Below are 18,169 nucleotides of genomic sequence, written 5' to 3'. Positions count from 1 at the left end.
CAATATTTAATTTAGGCAAATCATTAATATTTCTAGTAAATAATAAATATTTAAAAATAAATAAAAATATATTGCTCAAATTATTACCCGGCGCTAAGCTTTACAACAGGTGGACCAATTATAGTTTGTTTAAATTTTCTTAAATTTAATAAATAATTATAGGATACTCTCAAGGAAAATCATTAGACCAGAAACGAATGTGTTTTTAAAAATATCTGCCGAGCGACAACCCATGCATGAGCACAGCCACAGTGGGGCGAGGCGGTGTGTTTGCCCCACCCTGACTTGTAGCTAATAGTAGTTTTTTTGTATATAATAATACAAAGAACAAAATTAAATGTAGTATACTTGAAATTAATTAAAATGTTGGTATGATGAATTTGAAAAGGAAATTTTGGGTAGATTTGCTCAAGCTATTATTGAAATAGTATATAGATAGTGTAAGTAAATAAAAAGTTACAGTAAAGAAATCCTTTTTTTAGTATACATAAATTTATTTGCTTATGCCCCAAAATTTTGGTTATGCCAAGAATACATGACGCTAGCACATTATGGCGACTAATCACACAACTTCACCAAAACATGCTCTGTTATTTGTAGTATGGTGAGATGTTTTGTGATAGTTGCAGTTGTTATTGAGATATCAAGTCAAAAAATATAGTAATTAAATGTCATTCTTTTTTTTACTAAATCACGATAATTTCTATAAGTTGAAAGAAAAAATCATTACAATATTTTATTTGTTGATAAATTATCTAAATTAACATTTACTCCTATATTATTATTCTCAAATATTTTACCAAACAATGAACTATACAATTCTTTACAACTTTCGTCAGACCACTTAAGACACTTTTCTGGAGCCATGTAACTTACTAATTTATTATGTACAACATATTTAATTTTACGTCCCTTTGTCGCTTTCGTGTCCACTTTTCTTTTCATTTTATTTCTCAATTGTTGCAGTGCTATCCATTGACGACTGAGTTGGACAGGGTCGGTTATATCTGCTGTTTTACATTCAATTAATTCTCTAAGTAATTGATGATAAAAGTCACTGTCGTCAAATATTTCTGGAATATACTCATCATTATCCTTTCGGTCTCTTGTTACAGGGTTCATGTCATTTTGGTCATTATTCTCTGATTGTGGAAGTTTGTGAGTATAACCTATAATGTCATATTCGGCCCTTTTTAACTGTGTCCTACGAATAAGTCTATTTCTATCAGATAGAATAAATGATATTTGTTGTAATATTGTGTTTGTTGGTGTATTTTTAATGTTTGCAGCTGTCGCTAATTTTGTTTTTTCATTCCATTTCTGTATTGTAGTATCTCTAAATGGTTTGAAAGCTTTATGAGATGATGCTAAATCACTATCATAGTCGGCAAGTTTCCGTTTCTTTTGAGTAGATTTCTTTGGAATATTTTCTTTTTTATCTACAACCCCATTGTCTTCAGGTTCCGTGTCTGATGGAATCTCTTCATTGTCCGTGTCACTTGGAATCTCTTCATCACTCTCATTATCATTACCTTTTGCAGATTTTCCATCTAGTATTTGTTTATTACTCGACAATGATTTTGTCTCAGGAAATTTTTGTAGTAACATATTTTGCAGTGTAAGGAATCTGAAACAGAAATTAATAATTGATATTATTATGAAATGTTATTAATCAAAAAAAAAAAATTATAACCAATATCATAAAATGTAAAGTAAAATTAAATTTTACTCTCTTTTATGTTTAAAACAAACATAAATACACAAATTTGTCATGTATTCATTCATTGGTAGCCGATTAAAGGGTGCAGTGATTATATCTGCCTACGGATTGTAGGGTCTCAAGTAATATATAACTTTTTAATATATATTTACTTAAAAAAAAATAGGCAGTTAAACAGCTGGCTAATTACTTAGTTAATATCAAAAATACCAGCACAAAGTATAAATCAAACATATGGGCGTAAAGTACGGCCACCTTATTGACAGGCGACTGTGAGTGTATGTTATAACATATTTAGGCATTTTTGTCAAAAAGAAAACCCTTCTACAACATATATATTGACAACAATACTCACTTGTCTAACAAGGTAGATACATTATTTATAGTTGTATTTGTCTCCTCAGCAAATTCACTATTGCCCTTTAATTCATTAAAGGTTTCACTCATAGGCATCTGGTTGGCCGTGTTCACACACCTCTGCATGTGTATTCTCATCTCTAACAGGCCTTCCCATAGAAGAAGCTGGTTTCTAACACATGTGCCTCTCTTTGCCTCCTCACTGATATTTTGCTTCTTAACATGCTCAAATTCTTCTTTCAGTGGTTCTTCCATTTGACTGATATCGTAACCTTCACCTTCATCGTCTTCATCATCGTCATCATCGTCATCATCACCTTCTTCATCACCATCAGAATCTTTCTCAGAACCATCTGATTGTTCATCAGAACTGGCATTTATTTGTTTCAAAACATTTGTAATATTATAGTCGTCACTTTCCTCTGCACTGTCAGCATCGGTAGCTGATCGTTCTGCTTCTAATTTCTTCTCTGATACGCTAGTATCATTGACATTGATGTCTTCATCACTCGAATTTTCCTCATCGTAACTGTTCTCAATTACTTTACGCGAAACCACTTGACCCTCATATTTTTTACTAATATCACTTAACAAATTCACGTTTCTTTTCTTAAAATCACTAATCACGGCCTCATCTTCGCTATCTGATGAGCTGAAGTCAACACGTGAAACAGTGTTGGGTTTGGTATTAAACACATGGTCATCTTCAATATCGAGCCGTGGTTTCACTGTTAATGCATCAGCAATTTTATCTGATAATATCGGCTTTGTTTTTTTCTGTCTTAACTTCATTTTTACTTTGACAATATATGTTTTTAAAAACTAACCAAAAACTGACTGTTTTGACGTAAGAAAACAAAATGTGCTAAATCCGAAGACAATAAAACTGCAAAAAATGACTTTCCTAGGAATGGACTCAAACGACTTACGGACTTACTAATCGAATGACTCGAGTAACTTGAAAAAAAATACTGAAGTTTTGATTAAAAATAAATGGCCATCCAGGAAGAACACAATTTCCACATGTATTCAGTTAACAATTTATTTAGTATTTATTTATTTATTTTTAAGAGAGAAAGATTTTATAATTTAAATAAATTCACCTAAAATATCATTTAAATAATTCAAAAGGGTATAAACCAGTATATAAGTGTATAATCTATGAGGGTATACGTATAGTGTAAAATTAAAAAATTATAAAATACTTTAATAATAATGGTAATACTAGAAACGGCGCGAAAGTAAACAATTTGCTGTGAATTTGCTTTTGCTACTATTTGACAAATGAAACAAAAAAAAAAAACATTTTAACCCATTGTAACGACCGACGATAATTTTTATTGTAAAAAGAATGCCAAGAAGAAAAGTAATTGTGAGAAATGTAACATGGCTTTCAGAAGAAATACCCAGCGAACAAAACTTCTCCAATTCCTTCCGTTTCTATCAGTAATAAGAGTTTAATTTCTCGTATTAATAATGTTCATAACAATTATACATCATAACGACAGCTTGTTATTTTTTGTAGGAAATTCCAATTTAAGGATATTATTGGCGAAATCGGCGATTATGTTTTAATATCAAATGCTGACGCAGCTGAACCAGACACAGAAGGAGGTTGTGATGCTGCTAAGATACTAACTTTATATGAGGATCAATCGAATAATAATGATCCATTTAGGGCAAAAGTTCAGTGGTATTCCAGGCCTAGTGGTTTACCTAAAGAATGTAACATGGATAATATTGTATTCTATGACAGAGAGGTAATTAATATCAATATACTATAACATTCAATAGCTAATTTATTTTATGTTACTTCACTGTCACTAATTTCGCTTATTCTCTATTCTATCTCTTGGAATGTTTGGTAAGTTTCAACTATTACTATATGATACTGATAGCAGTAACCTGATAACATTTGTTATATTACTGAAATTCTTAATTTTAGGTAATAGAAGATCATCGTCCATTTGACACAGATGTGTCCATAGAAACGATATTTAAAAAATGTGATATTACTTTCACATTTACAAAGGACACAGATGAAATTCTAAATGGTAAACTATCATACATTTGTCGCTACAGACTCATGCCAGTCAGTAGAAAAAAGTTTCATATTGAACCAGTACTGGAAGATGAGAGAAAGGCACTTAAACTTTTAACTACACCTAGTAAGAATAATGTTACACCTAAATCAAGAACACCTAAAACACCGAGTAGCTTAGTCAAGAGAATGGGTAGAGTTTCAATATCAGAAAAAAATTGGAGTGTAAGTAAAAATGATGGGACTAAGATTTTACTGAAAAGAGCCATTTTAGCCGATAAAAATGAAAAGGATTCTCCAAAAAAATCTACTCCACAAAGTACAAAATTAACATCAGTGATGGAGACGCCAAAGAGTTCAAGAAAACTTAATAAAAATAATATTCAAGAAATACTTTCAATGGAATTGAAAGAAAATTCAGATGACGAGTTACCTACACTAATTATTAGAGAGCATATTCCGTCCACCCCAAAAAGAAAAACACCTCAACTTAAATTAAGTGATGAAACTCCAAAGAAAGTACTAGTATTTGAGGAAGAAGAGAAAGAAACATATGCCACACGATCAGGGAGAGTCACTAGACACCCAGTGTATTGTGAAAATGATACTTCTCCTGTTAAACGGACCCAGAGACGAGCAATTAGGAAAAGTAGTTCAAGCTGTGATAGCGCAGATGAATATAAGGATGTACCAATGACACCAAAGGTTCCTAAAACTCCAAAGACACCTAGAACTCCTAAAACACCCAGGACTCCTAGGACTAGAAGTTCTGTTGCTAAAACACCGAAAAGTGTTAAAAGAATATTGACTAGTGAGCTAACACCAACATTACACATGAGAACTCATTCTGTTGATAATATTGAGGGTAAGACAATTGTTTAAAATTAATGAAAGTATTACAAATAAAATACTTTTTTTATGTATTAATTGATAGTTTATATAAAACTGTATTCCTTTTTAATTTGTTTTCAGAATTTCTCACAGAAAGTAAATCTTTACCAGGTAGAGAAAACCAAATGCATGAAATATTGTCATTTGTGCGAAGCAAGTTGTTGCATGCCGTAAGCGGGTAAATTTTCAAAATTCTTTAAATTACAAAACATTATAATGGTGTGAATTCTGATATCAGTTAAAGATACAACTGAATTCAATTATATTTTCATGGATTACTATAATTTTTCTATATTTAAACATTTTATTTTGTAAATATGATATTCATACAGATTTTTTTTTATTAGTCCACAAATTCGACTACAATCGTTTAATATAGACATATAAAGTAAAGTACAAAGTACACATGCATTACAGAAAAAAATAAAACTAAAACAAAAATGAACAAAAACAGGTAACTTAAATATAGTGTAAAATCAGAAGATAGGAATATAAAAATACTAAAACTATAAATTGTTACTTTGAAATTAATGGTAATAATTAATTTGTTTTCAAAACATACCAAATAACTTAAATAAACATAAATATAGGATCAAATTGACAAAATCATAGTTGGGACCAATACTATAAAACTTGTGTCATAAATATTTAATCAACAAAGTATATTTTCTTAACCTAGTTTTTCTATATTAAAACGTTTTATTTACGAAAAAAGTAATTGTATAAAGTTGATGCGGCCAAAAAAAAAGTGTAGCAACTCACGCAGGGATTTGCCACATTTCAATGATAAATCAACAAATTTTCTAGGTGCATGTATATCTCAGGAGTACCGGGTACTGGAAAGACAGCAACTGTTAATTCAGCTCTTAAAGTTTTAAAAGAGGAACCAGATCTTCCTGAATTCCAACTTGTTGAAGTAAATGGTATGAGGATCGCCGAACCCAGACAAGCCTATGTGCAAATATACAAACAACTAACAGGTTTGTTATATGAAAAATGTATATCAATATATTTATCTGTTAATTTCCGTGTATTTTTAGTAAATCCATATTTTTTCCTGTTATTACTATCACTAAAAGTACTATTACTTACATTTTATAAAGTTAAATTTGATTATTAAATTAAATAAATGTACAGTAAATTTGTTTAAAAAAAATAATAAAACAATGAGTATATTTAAATATTTAAAAAGAAATTTATATGTGTGTAATGTGAATGTTAAAAGAAAGTAATATGGATTACAAAATCATTTATGGAAATTTGTTTAATACTTGATTAGTAACCTTGATTATCTAATTACAGGAAAGTCTGTGGTGTGGGAACAAGCCTGCTCTCTTCTGGAAAAACGTTTCCAAAACCCAGGACCGAGAAGGACACCAACAGTTCTGGTTGTTGATGAGGTAACACTCGAAAAATAAAAATCATAACTTACTATATTCAAATAAGCTTAAAAATCACTTGAATCATTTTGCAATTTAAAATTATATATATATACAAATTAATACGCATTTAGCCAGTAACATCTCACTAGTGTGCATAGGCCAGGAAAGATAAGTGCCACCACGCTGCTCCACTGCAGGTGGTCAGATACGTTCTTTACTATAAGTAATTATCGCTATTAGGTATTCATGATAATAACCGGGACCGAAGGCTTTAAATCCTCTCTGAGGCACGGTGAGGAGACCAACAAAGACAGACATCCAAACTAGAAGGAAATATAGGTACAAAAACAAATATCTATCCGAGCAGAAATCGAACCTGCAAACTGATGAGGTTTTAAGTGACTACCCGCACCACTGTGTAGTGGGGTAAAGCGTTTTTGATTAATTAATTATAGATAAGTAAAAGTGAATCTTTTAAATTGCTGCTGTAATAAATAATGCTGCATATAAATAAATACAAAACTACATTACCAAAACTACTATTATAAAATGAAGCATTAGCAACATAAATATCTTATAATCTAATCAAATAAATAAAATTGGAGTTTCTGTTCATAATATTTTGAATAACTGCTTTTTACTAAATGCATGATGTTTTCACGGTACATAGACCAAAATAACATTTTTTACAATTTTGTCTGTCGGTCCGTCCGTCCGTCCGTCCGTCCGTCCGTCCGTCCGTCCGTCCGTCCGTCCGGCGATCCGATTTTGACGGGACTTTCACTGGCAAAATAGAAGATGTAACAAGGAGTTACTAAGGCTACTTTTATTTTTAAAATCTAATTATTTTATAACTGCGAACTGAACAATAACTTTTTGGTTTAATTCCACGCGGACGAAGTCGCGGGCACAGCAATTAATAAGTAAACTTTATAATTTCAGCTAGATGCCCTATGCAACAGGCGTCAGGACGTACTTTATAGTATAATGGAGTGGGCTGCTCACAACACTGCATTACTGACTGTCTTAGCTGTAGCCAATACTATGGACTTACCAGAACGAGCACTAGCGGCTAGAGTAGCCTCCCGACTGGGTCTCACTAGACTGACATTCCCACCCTACACTCACACACAACTACAGTGTATTGTAGCTACAAGGCTAGCTGGTGCTAATGTCACTGCAGATGCTGTCCAACTTATAGCTAGGTTAGCAATTGATTTACTTTTTATTTTTACTTTTTGTTTTATTGTTAGTGGGTCATGGACTGAACTGACTAGACTAAAGTTGTCTAGCTGAACTTGAGAATGAATTTTTTTTTTTCATATTTAGTTAATATCCTTTAATATTGCTTTGGGGCAAGCAAATACTCAACTTACTACAAACACAATCTATATTATATCAATATTAATATTATAAACCTGAAAAATTTGTTTATTTTTAGTTTTTAACATGCTATTCTCAGCAACTACAAATTTGAATCGAAAAATTCCTTTTGTGCTGTATAGTCCATTTTCCAATGAAGAGTTTTATATTACTTTAGTGTGTTTTTACTTCAAAATTTACTAGGGTAGAACTGCGGGGTACAGTTAAAAAAAATACAGAATCTAAGAGCTAGTAGTACATAATTTTTTTTACGTGATGATTCACTAAAGTGTTTTTATATAAAAGAATTGGAGAAATTTAGAATAATAAAATAAATTAATATTTTTCATACATTATAGAAAAGTAGCAGCAGTATCGGGTGACGCTCGTCGTGCCCTAGCCTTATGCTCTCGTGCATTAGAAATAGCGAGACCAAACTGCGCTGGAATGAAAGAAGTACAGCAGGCCCTTGGTGAAGCTGCATCTGGAGCCACTATCAGAGCGATACGAAACTGTTCACCGGCTGAGAGACTTATGTTGAGAGCAGTGGCTGCAGAGGTGTATTTCTTTTTTTATACGACTAGGTTGGCAAACAAGAATACGGTCTATATGATGTAAAGTTGTTACCGTAGCCCAGGGGTTCTCAAACTTATTTTGTCTACTGCCCTACTAAGAGAAAAAATTATTTTATAGTGCCCCCTTTGAGCAATCTCTTAATGAATATTGGTTGATGTTCACAAGTTATAGTCGAGAGTCCTTATAGATTAAATGCGAATCGCCCTCCAAGCCTCTACACAACACCACCATTTTCTTTCTAAGTCTCTTACTGCAGTACTGCAGGTCCCACAAGGGGCGTTATCGCCCACTTTGGGAAACACTGCCGTAGCCTATAGACGCCTGCAACACCAGAAGCGTCGCAAGCAAGTTGTCGACCCTCCAGCTCTGGTCAACTTACTCACCAGAGGAACAAAACACTACTTGAAAGCAGTATTATTTATCTGTGATCTTCTCACTATTGTGTATACACAATCCAAAATCACCCACTTTTATATTTACCCTCATTTACACATATGCTAAGTTATTTTTATAAAATATAAATTAGGATAGTTAGTCCTACTATAATAGTTAAATATCGTACTTATATGAAAATCGAGTAATACTGTTTTTCTTTCAACTAATTCTGTATACAAAAAAAAGAGAAAAGCTATTAAAAATTGCTTAGAATTTTTATTTATCTTACTATCAATACTCTATATTAATAAAAGTTATTACTTTCAGGTTGAAAGAACAGGATCAGACGAGACCACATTATCTCGTGCATTAGCCACAGCGGCAGCTATAGTTGCTTTGGATGGCCGACCGTACAGATCCGCACCTAGCATTAGAGCACCGACTCCCTCGCAAGCACAAACTATATGTGCTAGACTAGCAGCTATCAAGTTATTACTGATGGAGCCAAAACCATCTGAACCAAGACTATTACTCAATGTTAGTGCAGATGACGTACATTATGCAACTAAACAGATCACTGTATGATTTAGATATAGATATACTGATTTTAATTTTTTTTTTTTCTCATAAATTGTAATTTAAGTTTAGCTGAATGCTGGTAGAGTTTAAGTAGTTATGAAGCTGTTAGAAATGAATTTTTGTTCAATTTAATGTGCCTTTTTTTTAATTTGTACAATTTGTTTCATGTTAAAAAAACAAGTGAAACAAGTATTTTGTTATTATTATTTTTTTAATTACCTCATTTGTTATGATCTGACTGAATGTTATTGTTTAAAAATATTAGGTGAATTAATAAATTATTTCTATAAGAGGCTTTTTTATGCATCCCCTGCTTGAAGAATCTTCACCAGTGCTTCAGTGTTATTATCACTGACAGCTGTCCTGCATGCCATTATTACTGCTTTAGCATATTTGCCCACTGAAACAAAATATACATCAACTATATGTACAAATAAAGCTCATGGGATGAAACTTTTAGCTAAACTTCAATTTACATTTAAATACATAAAGGAAATTTCACATTATTCTTGAGAACCTCTAACAGTAACATTCACCAAGACTCAATATAGCTAGTAAGCGGATGAATCCCCATTCTCAACTGGCGGGACTAATTAATCATGAAATCCAACCTCTTAGTCGAGCTGCTTGTTGTAAAATCGCATGAAGATCTTTGAGCGATGCCACTGCTTGTTCTTGAGTAGCACGTCGCATGTGACAGCTTGTCAATAGTTCTTCATTTAATAAAATAACATCCTTATACCTATTTAACATCTCTTTCCTAAAAAGAAAAAAATAACTTTTTTTCATTTATAATTATCCTGAGAATGTTTAACTGGTGTAGAGTACAGCATGAAATGACCTGATCAAAATCTGGAGCAGCCCAGCTGCGAAAGTCCCTCAACCTTACAGAAAATCAGAGCTAAATAATAATGCTTTCAAGAAGTGTATGTTCCTGTGGTGAGTAAGGTAACTAGAACGTCTAGAGGGGATTTGGAGTAGGGTTGGCAACGTGCTTGTGATGCTTGTGGTGTTGCAGGCATCTATAGGCTACAGTAATTGCTAACCATCAGGTGAGCTGTACGCTTATTTGCTGATCTTATTGCATAACAAAAAGTAACGCTTACAAGTCATAGGATGCGGCATCTTGAGCAGCCGGTAACAATGCTGTAATCAACTGAGCTTTTTCAGCTGTTTCCGCTGCTAACCTATGCCTTGTTTCTCCTATTTCAGATACAACATCCATTTTAGCTCTTATTTTTTCTTCTGCCTCTGGAAATCTAGCAGTTGACTAAAATACAAAATGTCTTGAAAATATTTTAGACAACCTTTTTAACCAACTTCCAAAAAAGGAGGAGGTTCTCAATTTGACTGTATTATTTTTATGTTACTTCAGAACTTTTGACTGGGTGGACCCACTTAGACAAAAAAATTTTTAATCGCAAGGTGGTGTGTGTCATTTGGTCCCATTTAAATTTATTTGAGATCTAACAACCACTTTTCGAGTTATATGTAATAATGCGTTTTTACTTGATTATTTTTTCGTCGACCTACGTTGTATTATACCGCATAACTTTTTACTGGGTGTACCGATTTTGATGATTCAATCGAAAGCTGATGACTGTTTATCATGTGGTCACATTTAAATTTCATCGAGATCTGATAACAACTTTTTGAGTAATCTTTGATAATGCGTGTTTACTTAACTATTTTTTAATTTAACAGACACTTATTCTATCAAGAAACTACACAAATGTATTTCTAGCAAAAAAAATATTGTTTTATTAAAATATAAGCATGTAAATTTCATATTTGTATACATGCTTGTGTATTGTTTCCATACCTTTGTCACAGGGAGTTAATCCTTGAAAATAAAATATTGATAAAAAAGTAAATAAAAGATGACTGACGCCGCATTGGCGCAACGACTACAGCTATTGATTGTGCCTGTTGCGCTGGCAGTTGCGGGTTCGATCCCCGCACATGACAAACATTTGTATTGGCCATACAGGTGTTTGCCGTGGTCTGGGTGTTTGTGCAGTCCTTGTGGGTCTCCCCACCATACCTCGGAGAGCACGTTAAGCCGTCGGTCCCGGTTGTTATCATGTACACCCGATAGCGATCATTACTCGTAGTAGGGAATATATCTGCCAACCTGCATTGGAGCAGCCAATGCAGGTTATTGGAGCAGCGTGGTGGATTAAGCTCTGATCCTTCTCCTACATGAGGAAAGAGGCCTATGCCCAGTAGTGGGATATTACAGGCTGAAGCGTAAAAAATAAAAGATAGAGTTAATTTAAGAGTATTTATTTGAACTTGTCATTATAAAATACACAAAATTTAAGTCATTGACCATACAATTCTACAAAGCCAACACATTTAACTGGATTGAAGAAAAACATATTGTTATGAGGTGGCTCTCGCTGACTCACTGCTTTCACTACTTCCTGACCAATTACCCCTCCAAGCACAGCAGATGCTCCCGAAACTATTCCAAATACGTCCGTTAACAATTCGTCACTTATAAATCCAACAGGAATAGACAATTCTTTTACAAGTTCATCCCTCATTTGGAATATTACTTCAGTATCTGCTTTTCTCTTAGCGGGATCAGGATTTCTATTGAATTCATCTCTGAACCTTAGAAGTATCTTCATTACAAAATAAGATGGGTCACCACGTCGCAACCTTGAACGCAATTCGGGTTTAGTCCAATCAGCAGACAGAGCATTCTGTAATGGAACATAGATAGCTCTGCGCTTAACAGTAATACTGACAGTTTCCCTTGCACTTTTTTCTGAATCATCGGGACCTCGTTTCACAGGTTTGTGCTGAACTATTTCTTCTGAATATTCATGATCGATCAAATCGGCGAACATATATCCAAACATACCCCATACATCACCGCACAAAAATTTCTTATTGCTGTCACGGCAAATATTGTTTACACGTTCTAGCTGTTCCTGTTTCAAGCCAGTTGCGCAAACTATGTCAAATGTGGTAAAGAAAACATCAGGCAACGCTTCGACTGATTTTGTCTCAGCGGTAACGTCAACCATTGGGTTCAAAGCCCTCGCTCGTTGCAAGGAACTTTCCGCTCTATTCTCACCAATCTTATCAGGTGGAGCTAAGAACTGAGAGTATAAATCTATTTCTTTTAGTTTCTCATCATCCAATAGACAAACACTTTTAACTCCAGACAAAATAATGTTTTTCGCTATTTCGGCACCCAAACCTGACATGCCGATAATTAAAACCTTTGAAGCGCGTAATCTTTTTTGAGATTCTAGTCCCCACAGTCGGATCTGGCGGTCATATTGTTCTGCTTCAGCTGCAGATAGTTCAACCTCGTTATTTTCAACCATTTTATTATAGTTATTCTTAATTTGGGACTAATAAATTAGACACGCGCCGCTTCTGTTTGATTATTTGATATAACAATTTGACATTACAATTTCAGACCACGCTTCAAGCTTGCTGCTTAGAAAAATATTATCGGCTAGATATCGATTATTCGGTTTTTATTTATACGTTTTTAAAAACAAACATTCGCAATTAGTGACGATTTTTTATTGAAATGTGCTAAACAAAACGTCATTGGCTTTTGGTATTATATCCATGAATAGTTTACAAAATACACTAACTCGAGTTGAGACACTCGTGTCCATGGCGTCTACAACATCGCGCGATATATCGGGAGTTTCAAAATGACAATCGCGATAAGTCTCGTAAAATCAAAAAAAACATTCATACCATTAAGTTAGTTAAAAAAAATAATCATACTAAAATATTCTTTAAATTTCATTATTTAAAAAAAAATACAACCAGACACAAACAATACGCATTATATTTCGGCTGACCTTTTTTCAGAGAATTTTTAAATTTATTATTATTATTATTTTCATTTTTTGACTTCACTGGTGCTCAGCTTGCACTGCCCCTTGTGCAAGAGCGGATCCAGCTTTGGCGCCAGGAGGGTCACATAGTCGTAATCAAGTCACAAGAAGTTATAATACAATTTTGATAATAAATAATAGATTCTGGTAAAAGTAGGTATTTTATTAATGTATGTAAGTACTGTAAAATATCTATATTGTGACAAAAAAAAATATTGTTTAACAATTTTAATTAGTAGCCACCTAGGTCCTGGACCAAGCTCAGGGGGAGGACATGACCCCTTTAAACCCCCCCCCCCCCCCCATCACCGGATCCGGGCTTGCCCTTGTTCTCGGGTTGTGCCTCTCTTCGCAGAATGCCGTCTGGGCCATAGCCCTATTGATTGATTGGGTTAATACGCCCATGCGTATATGTATTTGATATTGACGGAATAATGATTTTGCTTACTAGCAAACGAAAAAAAACAACTACAGTTACATTGGCATGTAATACGATGTACCTACTGGTATTCGATAATTAAGTTTATTAAATACGTAAACATTTTTTAATATCATATCAAAAATCGACCGTTCCAGCGGGGATCGAACCTGCATCTCCGACTGACCGTGTCGGTGCTCTAGCCAATTAAGCTATGGAACGATGTACTCGCTAGATCGAAATTTTTGTTATGATGATTTTATATTCGGTCTAAGCGACCGTGGTTGGACCGGGTTTCTGTAAAAGAAATTACTATAGACGGCACCACGGTCGCTTAGCCCGAATATAAAATCATCATATCAAAAATGTTGATCTAGCGAGTACATCGTTCCATAGCTTAATTGACTAGAGCACCGACATGATCAGTCGGAGATGCAGGTTCGATACCCGCTGGAACGGTCGATTCAATCGATATGATATATGTGTAACACATAAATAAAATCGTACAAATTAATTAAATACGTATTAGTCGAAATAACTCCAAAGTACTCGTCAGATCTCAATCAAATTTAAATGGGACTATATGACAAGCAGTCAAGCGCCAACTTTCGTTTAAAAAGAGAATCATTAAAATTGGCACACACAGTAAAAAGTTATGAGGTAGCACACATCAAAAATATAGTCGTATCGAGAACCTTCTCCTTTTTTGAAGTCAGGTGATAACATAATTAAATATAACTAAAACCATTTACGTTATATTGCTAAGATGGAAAAAAAAGTTTTATTAAACATTTTCAAAAACAATAAAAAGAAATTTTCGTAAAAGTGTAATATAACTGAAGTTTTATTTTTAAAATTTCATGTATGCAAAGAACTTCAAAATGATTTTGTATTTTTGTTCTAAAATTGTAATAGGATCAAATGGTAACATGTAAAACAACATAAAAATAAAATTTGTGTTGTAAATATAATAATATAACGAATAACTAAAATAGCATACCTGTAAGTCGGATAAATTTAAGTATATAGCTAAGCTTTGAACTAATTCGCCTGCTAGACTGATGTCAAGCGTAGTAAATTTTACTAGACCATCAGCACCAAAATCCATATCTAAATAGGATTTATCTCTGAGGCATAAAAAACGAACATGTAGCTCTTTTGTGTCTTCATTTCCTAATTCAATTTCTTCGTCTAAAAGGAAATTTTGATTGATCCAAATACAAATCCTCTGAACTCGCTCCTTGATCCTAAATGTTACATAGCTATCAATTTTCGTATTCACTATAGACGGATTTAACAACATGTACATTGAAAATCGCGGCAACTGTTTTGTAAGTTCAAAAATATGAAATTGCTCACTCTCCGGGTAACCAACAAGAGCCTGAAATTGTTAAAGTTATGCAAAGTAATTACATACGAATAAAATTTTAAATAATGTATAGTAATTTAGCTATGACCTTAATATGAACATCAACAGGAACATCTCTTGGTGGCTTCAAAGGTACAAAAAGTAAAGATTTCAACTGCCCCGGCTGAGGATGTCTTGCTAAAGTTTCTCCAGATTCAAATACACCCTCTGCTAGGATTAACACGACGCGTACAATCGTCTCATTATTTGTCGAGACGGCCAGTTGAAGACAGCCCTATTTTAACATAAATACACCATTCACTTATTTTTTAATAATTAAGACGTCAAACTAAAAGATGTTTTTTTTTATAATGCGTAATTTTTAAGAGTAAAAAAATAACGTGTTGATAAAAGTTAACGTTTTTTCATAAATATCTTTCAATGATTCTAACTTCCTCACTATCCGGTGCAACAGCCACTTGTAATCTTGTGTTCGTTGGGATTGTAGTCGAAGACCTCTCTTGATCGTGATTCACATTTGCAACATTCGCTTCGTAATGTTGCAACTCGACCAGTAATGCCTGTTTCTTATTTAATAACTCAGTAACAGCCAAGCGATCTTCTTCTGATGCTATTTTCTTTGAACTTGTATTTGAGTCCATATTTTCTTGGAGAGGAGGATAACCTAATACTGAGTAAAATAATTTAAATAGTAGCAATTTTATTTATATTGTACTAACTTTATTTCATGTAAAATAAATAAATAATAAATTTCATAAAAGTAACGTATGTTATGGGCTATCCTCTGTGGCGTAGCGTAGGGGTTGCCGGGGGAGGGGGGGGGGGTATGGCACGCGAGGACGGTAAAAGCACCACGATTTTTTGAATTGTCAAAAAATAAATAATTCCAAGCCGTAATTACAATTCAACATATGAATAATACAGTAGAATTGAGAACCTTCTCCTTTTTGAGATCGGTTAATGAATATAATGTAGATTTTGCGTGAAATTAGTGTTTTTAATTGGTAAGGTAAAAAAATTAAATTCATTAGTAAGTGAATAAATTTTCGGTGGTCTGAGCAGCAAAAAGCCACGCTACGCCACTGGGGTATACTCGTGTATTATGACTATATCCATGTAATTTATATACAATTACCTATGAACATTTTAACATTTCAAAGTAGATACACGCAAAAGAATAGTAATATTGTCCGCTTTATGTTTTGGTATTTATTGACTGGCTAACACTTATTGTACCTGTGATTAGCGTAATTAACCATACAAAATATCTGTTTTAAAATACCTTCCCCTCGATCAGAAATGCAAACAAGATCGGGCATGCCAACAGTACGATAGTCGGCGAGCAACATTGCTGCTGCATTAGATCGCATTTGAACGCGACGTTGAACTCGTCCTATTTCATCACGCCAGTCTATACGACCGTTAGTCCAACAACATGCCAGATTTCCTCCTGACCATTGAAGTGAAATTGCATTTTGTTTAGACTGAAACCGAATGTTATACTAGCAGAAGCAGAAATTGATAAGATACGAAGAGTGACTACGATATTCTTGTAGTTATAAGCATATAAGTAAAACCACGATAAGGTTTTTGGTCATATTTTGGACCAGTTACATAGACCGTGTTCGTCGCCATAAAATAAGTTCGAATAGTCTTGATTGTAATTTGTGTTTTTCCATTGTATAAGATGTTTATGCTTACAAAGAGTTGTGTTAATGTTATTTACCTTGACTCTCCACAATCTAATGCCTTCTTCGTAAATTCCAATGGTTCCATTTGCTAGTCCATATGCAAATCTGACATCGCTAATTTGTGACAAACAAATCACCGGTCCAGTTTCAGCAATTTCCATTATAAATTGATTGTTTTTTAATACTCTAATGTAGGAATCCTCACAACCAATAAGAAGCTAATATTTAATAAAATTTATTAAATATTTTCAATCTGGTGACATAAGAATATGAGCAATCTACGTATGTAAAACCTTTACTTACCTCATTTTCACCATCCTTATCAAAATCTAATATCATCATTGAACAAACTTTACCAGTTACTACATTCCAAAAGTATTCGGTTCCTTCCCAGTCAAGCGCAAGAACTGAGCTATTGCCACCCACAAATACTAATATATTGTTATATTTACCAAAATAACCCACAATAATAACATTTACACCATCGGGAGCTTCTTTGAAGAAGAGATCAGAGTTATCATGAACATCGTAGGCTGTAAACAAGATAAAAGTTCAGAACTGGAATGTGCATGAAGTCAGATGTAAGTTGATTCAACTTTTTACCTAAAATCTGTGTAGGAGATCCAATAAGTAGCATATCTCGATTACAATCTGGCTTAATTGGCCCAGTAGCTAAAGCTATGACTGCTTGACTAAGATTAAGCTCAGAAACTTCTCCGTGGGCTAACGAGCGTTGTGCACGTCCACTTATCATCCCTCCATGGGGATGATGAATGATAATCTTCGTAAGAAATAATAGAAATTGCAGTTAAATGTAGCATGGTTAATAAATGGGTTAATTTTTTTTTTAATTTCGTAGCTTATACACAATACCCGACTTTGTGTTTACATTATTGATTATTTGAAAAACTGATTATAATTACTTTATCGTATCCAGCGGATGCTGTAAGGCAGGCATGGGTACCATCGTATTTTGCAATTGTTACAATTCCAGGTGTAACTTTATGATTTAATTCTAATTTAAATACTGGTTGTAAATTTAGTGCCTGCATACTTCAATTGTTTTTATTATTTATATTTGCTGATCTATTTAAACTATTGTTGACATATTAATTACCATAGCAACTGTAATAGCATCAAATAATTTCTTTTTCTTCAAAAATCGAATAAGTCTGTTGATACGAATACGATTTTTAAAAAAAATGATGAGATGAGTTTTCAAAGTTTAATTAGTAAAACATTTTTATGTCTATAGTTTCAGTATGTCCTGGGGGGATTGGGGATTGGGTCGGCAACGCGCTTGCGATGCTTCTGGTGTTGCAGGTGTCTATAAGCTACGGTAATCGCTTACCATCAGGTGAGCCGTACGCTTGTTTGCCGACATAGTGACATAAAAAAATGTATTTTCAAATGAAATAGAGATACTGCGGTTACACCTACATTTTTGTGATATAATCTTAAATTTTTAATAAATATATTTTAACTCAAAGGACAATAATATTCTAAGTATAGTCTGATATAATCAAAGTACAA

At 33.5% G+C, this 18,169-nt stretch overlaps 4 protein-coding genes across 4 annotated transcripts; 1 reads left to right on the top strand and 3 right to left on the bottom strand.

The window, feature by feature from the left end:
- Positions 1–473: 473 nt before the first annotated feature.
- On the bottom strand, positions 474–2,991 carry LOC123661543 (protein AATF). Its single transcript, XM_045596500.1, has 2 exons — positions 2,076–2,991; positions 474–1,627 (listed from the first exon to the last, which is right to left on the bottom strand). Exons 1-2 carry the CDS (start codon positions 2,867–2,869, stop codon positions 727–729), a joined length of 1,695 nt encoding a protein of 564 aa, XP_045452456.1. The 5' UTR covers positions 2,870–2,991; the 3' UTR covers positions 474–726.
- A 250-nt stretch (positions 2,992–3,241) lies between these two features.
- On the top strand, positions 3,242–9,573 carry LOC123661373 (origin recognition complex subunit 1). Its single transcript, XM_045596339.1, has 9 exons — positions 3,242–3,523; positions 3,603–3,837; positions 4,023–4,983; positions 5,091–5,187; positions 5,817–5,989; positions 6,312–6,409; positions 7,334–7,596; positions 8,113–8,311; positions 9,032–9,573. Exons 1-9 carry the CDS (start codon positions 3,429–3,431, stop codon positions 9,287–9,289), a joined length of 2,379 nt encoding a protein of 792 aa, XP_045452295.1. The 5' UTR covers positions 3,242–3,428; the 3' UTR covers positions 9,290–9,573.
- On the bottom strand, positions 9,476–17,688 carry LOC123661374 (Bardet-Biedl syndrome 2 protein homolog). Its single transcript, XM_045596340.1, has 11 exons — positions 17,560–17,688; positions 17,240–17,417; positions 16,940–17,169; positions 16,672–16,854; positions 16,228–16,429; positions 15,377–15,615; positions 15,034–15,219; positions 14,577–14,957; positions 10,390–10,553; positions 9,895–10,043; positions 9,476–9,683 (listed from the first exon to the last, which is right to left on the bottom strand). Exons 1-11 carry the CDS (start codon positions 17,686–17,688, stop codon positions 9,583–9,585), a joined length of 2,142 nt encoding a protein of 713 aa, XP_045452296.1. The 3' UTR covers positions 9,476–9,582.
- On the bottom strand, positions 11,554–12,706 carry LOC123661658 (SUMO-activating enzyme subunit 1). The gene has a single exon (XM_045596609.1). It carries the CDS (start codon positions 12,625–12,627, stop codon positions 11,608–11,610), a length of 1,020 nt encoding a protein of 339 aa, XP_045452565.1. The 5' UTR covers positions 12,628–12,706; the 3' UTR covers positions 11,554–11,607.
- Positions 17,689–18,169: the final 481 nt, after the last annotated feature.

Source organism: Melitaea cinxia, chromosome 17 (genome assembly GCF_905220565.1).
Source record: "Melitaea cinxia chromosome 17, ilMelCinx1.1, whole genome shotgun sequence".
In the NCBI taxonomy this organism is placed as follows: domain Eukaryota; kingdom Metazoa; phylum Arthropoda; class Insecta; order Lepidoptera; family Nymphalidae; genus Melitaea; species Melitaea cinxia.
The sequence above is the reverse complement of the archived record's forward strand: the minus strand, read 5'-3'. Positions and strand labels throughout refer to the sequence as shown.